The sequence below is a fragment of the Nicotiana sylvestris genome, chromosome 6 (genome assembly GCF_000393655.2).
Source record: "Nicotiana sylvestris chromosome 6, ASM39365v2, whole genome shotgun sequence".
NCBI classification, from domain to species: domain Eukaryota; kingdom Viridiplantae; phylum Streptophyta; class Magnoliopsida; order Solanales; family Solanaceae; genus Nicotiana; species Nicotiana sylvestris.
The window spans coordinates 80,620,019-80,625,245 of record NC_091062.1 but is presented as its reverse complement, the minus strand read 5'-3'; the positions used below and the strand labels follow the sequence as shown (position 1 = coordinate 80,625,245).

General features: G+C 38.5%; 1 protein-coding gene across 1 annotated transcript; it reads right to left on the bottom strand.

Annotated features, from left to right (window-relative positions):
* Window positions 1-709: 709 nt before the first annotated feature.
* LOC138870837 (uncharacterized) lies at window positions 710-1,444 on the bottom strand. Its single transcript, XM_070148676.1, has 2 exons — window positions 1,052-1,444; window positions 710-940 (listed from the first exon to the last, which is right to left on the bottom strand). Exons 1-2 carry the CDS (start codon window positions 1,442-1,444, stop codon window positions 710-712), a joined length of 624 nt encoding a protein of 207 aa, XP_070004777.1.
* Between the last annotated feature and the right edge of the window lie 3,783 nt (window positions 1,445-5,227).

Sequence of the window (5,227 nt, the reverse complement as noted above, 5' to 3'; positions counted from 1 at the left end):
TTTCTTGAGCTAGCAGAGTGTTTTCAACTATACTTCGACCCTTCACAAAACCAGCTTGTTCCTCTGATATCAAATGTGGCAACAGACTAACCAGCCTCTCATGAATCACCCTCGATATAACCTTGTTGGAAAAATTGCTGAGACTTATTGGCCTTAAGTCAGAAAAGGTAGTGACTTCCTTTTTCTTTGGTAGCAGAACTAGATTAGTATGTGTCACACACTTGGGTAGATCATGACCATTAAAGAAGGCTCTCACCATATCAAACATGTCATCTCCTATGATATCCCAGCATGAATGATAAAATTTACCTGTGAATCCACCCGAACCCCCTGCACTATCTCCATTAAGCCTAAATACTGCTGATTTGACCTCATCTTTGGTTGGTTGCCTTATCAGTTCTGAATTCTGATCCATGTCTATCAAATTGGGAATATGATCTATAATGTGGAATGAAGAAGGGACCACTGTTTCTGTGAATTGTTCCTCAAAAAATTTGATTGCATCCGCAACTATTTCCTCCACTTCCTCAATCCATACTCCTTCGCTATTTTGAATCCTGCTAAGTTGTAATCTCTTCCTTCTACCTTTTACTTGAACATGAAAAAACTTAGTGTTTCTATCTCCTTCCTTAAACCAAGTCATTCCTGCCTTTTGTTGCCAATATTTTTCCTCCAATACTAGCACCTTGATCAGTTCTGCTTGCACCCTTTATAGCCTTTCCCTGTTCATCTTGGTAGGATTTGCCTCAAATTCCTTCTCATGCACCAGAACCACCTCCTCCATGCTTTCTATCTTCTGAAATATGTCTCCAAATGTTGTTTTGCTCCACACAGATAGAGCCTTCTTTAGCTTCTTCAGTTTATGGTTAAATAAAGTGTAAGGGCTTGCACTTAAATCAGCTTTCCAGTTCTCCTTTACTACCTCTTTAAATGATGCATGCTTAGTCCAAAAATTCAATAATCTAAAAGGTTTCTTCACTGGTAGAGATTCTATGTCACATCTTCAGGTGCATCGGGCTATGATCTGAACCAATTTTTGATAATGATGCACCTCAATTCCTGGGAAAGTTTGTTGGAATTCCACATTAGTTAAACATTTGTCTAGACTTTTGAATATGCAATCATCTTCTACCCTTCCATTCCACCAAGTGAAGATGCTTCCTTTGAACCCAAGATCAAAGAGGTTGCAGGTATTAATACAGTGTCTAAAGTCATCTATTTCTTTCAATGACACTGGCAATCCCCCAAATTTCTCCTCTTCATCCCAAATAACATTAAAATCACCATCTACAAGCCATGGAACATCCATATCTCTTGCCATTGCATATAATGAGTCCCATAATTCTATCCTCTCTATTGCATCACACTTAGCATATACCAATGTTAATACAAGCTCCACATGAGATTCAGTATGAAATAGCCTTAATGTTAGTTGTTGTACCATGTTATACATGATAGTTACCTCAAACACTTTATCTATGAAAGCCCATATCTTGTTGGACACATTTGAAATTGCCTGTGCAAATTCTATTTTGCTTCTGTACCTCTCCAGTTTTTTTTATTGTTGCTTAGGCTCCATTAATCCAATAAATTCATAATGATTCTGCATGTGCATCTTTGTCAACCTTTCAAAGGCTTGTTGTGTGTTGACTGACCTTATGTTCCAAATCAATGCATTCATTACTGATTGATGGATTTGGTCAATGTCATCCTTGTTTGTACATCACCTGTAGGGGCAGTGATACTGTCTTTCTGCTGCTTCTTCCTACCTTTTGCTACAGACTTTGCTTTATCCAGGTACCTTGGTGAGAGGTCTCCTTTCCTTGCTACATTTTGAAAGCTTTGGGCTATTTATTCCTAATCCATATCTATGTTTGTTCTGCCCATCTCCTCAACTGCATTATTTAATTCTAGACCTCCAGCTACATATATTTGGTTCTGAAATTTAGGCACTACTAGTTGTTCCTCCCCTTTCCTTTGAATCTTCACCTGAGTTTGCATCACTGGAGCAGTATTGTTTGTGACATCTGTGGTTTGTTTGGACTGTAAGAGTTTTTTAGCTCCTGTCTTCATTTATTGATCATCCCTATCATTTTTGTTTTGTAAAGCATCTTTCCTTGTTCCTCCTAGATCTCCTGCATCTGTCCTTATTCCTGTTGCATTGTCAACTTCTTTTCCAGCTGCTTCTGTAAATTCTTGTTGCTTTTTGCCCTCTGAATCTCCCTTGTGAGTATTATCATTAGCACTATTATTATTTGTGATAATGGGGTCCCTATTTACACTTTGTTCTTCTTCCTCTTTATCTTCTAATACATGCTCCTCATCAATTGGAGCTCCATCTGGAACCTCCTCTTCATCTGAATCCACTTCTCTTTGTTCTGACCATAGCCTACCACCACTCCATTGCACTCTTTCCTTCAAATTTGGGAAATTATTTTCGTCAGTTTGATTTGCAGGATTTTGAGCTAATTCCTTATCCACTAAAGTGTCATGTGATGGTATGTCTTGACAAGAAGTGTTAACTCCCATTGTCCTCACACCTGCAGTTCCTTTAAATGCTTTTTGTACCCATTTTGATGTTGACTCCTTGCTCTTATGTGCTGCCTTTTCAGATCCTTTGGGACTTGTATCCACTGCACCATTTGTTGATTCAATTCCAACTGAATTGGGATTAAATGCTGGGGCTGCAGGATTCAAGTTTTATGCCTTGGTGATAGTTTCCCCTTGCTGATCTGTTGTTCTTTGGTTCCCTACTGCTGGGGTTATTTGACTTGGTAGTGTTTCTACTAATGCCAGTTTATTATTAGTTTCCTCCTCTTCATCCAAAATCTCAAACACTACAAATTTGTTTCCCACATGTTCCTGGTTATCTATTGTGTTGTCTATTGGAATTATTTCCTTTCTCTTCTTTCCTTGACCACCATTTTGTTGACATGTATTTCCCTCATTTGTACCTCCCTACAGTAATTGATTACCATTCTATTGAATTGGGACAATTTCTTGTCCAGTAGTTCCTTGTGTTGTTTGTTGATTAACTACCTTCCTACCTCTATTGTCCTTGACTTCTTTCCACTGCCCTTTAGAGTTACCTGTAGCATTGCCTACCACTTTTCCACTTGATAGGATCATTAGAGGTTGTTGGTTGTTCATATTCTGCTCCTTGTAATTTACAGCTTCCTTTGCTTTCTCTTTCTCCACATACAGCTCTGGATGCAATTTCCAGCATTCAAATTGATCGTGCCCTTGAAGCTTACAATTCTTGCAGTACTTGGGTAGCATATCATACTGAATATTTACCCATTCAGACCTGGTTGTCCCATTAGCCTCATTAATAATATCCATCCTCACCTTCTTGGGCAAGTCTGCAAGTAAATCAACCAGCACCTTCACCCTTGCACAACTTGGCCTGGTTTTGTTTATGGTTGCCATATCAAGGTGCAAAGGTTTTCCTACTGCAGATGCTAAACAAAACAAACATTCTTTGACAAAGAATGTAGGCAACAGTCCTGGAAAAGATATCCAAGCTATAGCTTTAGGATTTTCCTCCCCAGCTTTAAATTTAGAATCATATATTAGAGGTTTGAGCTGGTATTCATTGCCATTCTTGTCTTTAATATAGTGTGCTGATGTCGAATTAAAATTCAGAAAATCTTGTCATAACATCATTCTTATAGCACATGTCTATCCCTTAGAAAACCAATGTTACACTCACCTTTTATACCACATTGTAGAGGAATTATTTTATGCAACTGTTGCATATCCGGCCAACTATAGGATAGTTTGCCAACTACTGCATACTGCAGGCCTTCTATCACATCCATTCTTTCTACTTCTGCTTCTATAAATTTCACCATAGGTTCACCATTGAGGATCGTTGCCCTGCGAAGAGGAATTGGATCAACTTCTAAGGCTCGTTCGTGCATGGCTGCGTTTAATATGCATGGCTTCAGAAGTTTAGCATAATCCATGGGTTGTGTGTTGTTATTATTAGTCATTGAGGGCTGGATAGTAGTGGGGGGAGGCTATGGGGCAGCTTAGCCACAGTGGGTGGCTGGCCGCCGGCTAAATTGGCCATGGTAGTGATCGTGTAAGTTGCGAGCAGTGGTCGTCTCCAGCCGCTTGATCGCCAGAGCTAAACCTAGAAACCTTGAAATAAAAGGACCATCTATATATGTATATACAATCATGTCCAAATGTTTTATTATTTTTTATAATTTTTAAAGGTTTTTAAATCAATTTATTTCCCTCTTTATCCATAAAAACCCCCAATAATTATTTCCAAAATCATTATTTTGGTAATTCATTTGTTGGACTTTTATATTTATGCTAAAATATAGCGAAGGTAATTTTTGCATATTTTACAAATTTATTTAGTATTTTTTAAGCTAAATTGCATATAATTGCAATATTAGCCCTTTTAAGATTCAATTGTATTTTTTACTCATAAAATTAAGTCCTATATTTTTAAATTATCCATTATATGTTATAAATCATTTTAGTGCTTTCAATTTGTTTCCAGAAATTAATTTACTATTTTTATAATTTTAAAAGGGGAAAATTGGCTATTTAAATAATAGCTGTTTACCGTGAAAATGGTAACAATAATTAAATTTATAAATGGAATTCTAAAAATACGTGATCTATTTTCTAGCTAGTTGTTAAGGCAGTTTGTGTTAAGAATACACGGTATAACGATAAAATACGAACTAAATCGAGGCAGTAGGCAAACCGAAGGGGCTTGTTAGCCGGATGCAGAGTAGGTCGATGGAGTCCTCGGGGCTGAAACTCGAGCCGAGTTCGAACTATCGGGGATAGTCGAGAAGGGGATAACAAGCAGTAAGACGATTGAATAAGGCTCTTTATGGCCAATGTATAGCTGGATGGCGAAGAACAAGTAAGAAAACAATAAATGCGAAATGGCCTCGGGCCAATGAGAACGAATGACTTAGAAGAAGAGGGGGAGAGAGAGGGATATTATTGCACTTGTGGAGAAATGGAGCAGCATCAACCCTTTACAAAGTGGTATGGATTCCTCTTATATAGGCAGGGAAAAACGGCATGGTACATGATGAATTAAATGTAAAGACACGGGGAAGGGAGGGCTAGGCATGGCATGGTGCCAGAGCCTATTGACTCTAACTGTTCGCCTCGGGAGTCCCCCATCTTCATAATTTTTGCTGGATCGCGGACGGACCCATGAACCTCGGGGTCACTGCAGGACCGCGGA

Excerpts from the sequence above, each read along its gene's own strand:
- LOC138870837 (XM_070148676.1), bottom strand. The coding sequence starts at position 1,444 with ATGGTACAACAACTAACATTAAGGCTATTTCATACTGAATCTCATGTG. Across the intron at positions 941-1,051 it reads AAACTTTCCCAGGAATTGAG|CATGCATCATTTAAAGAGGT; the intron begins GTGCATCATTAT and ends TTTTGGACTAAG.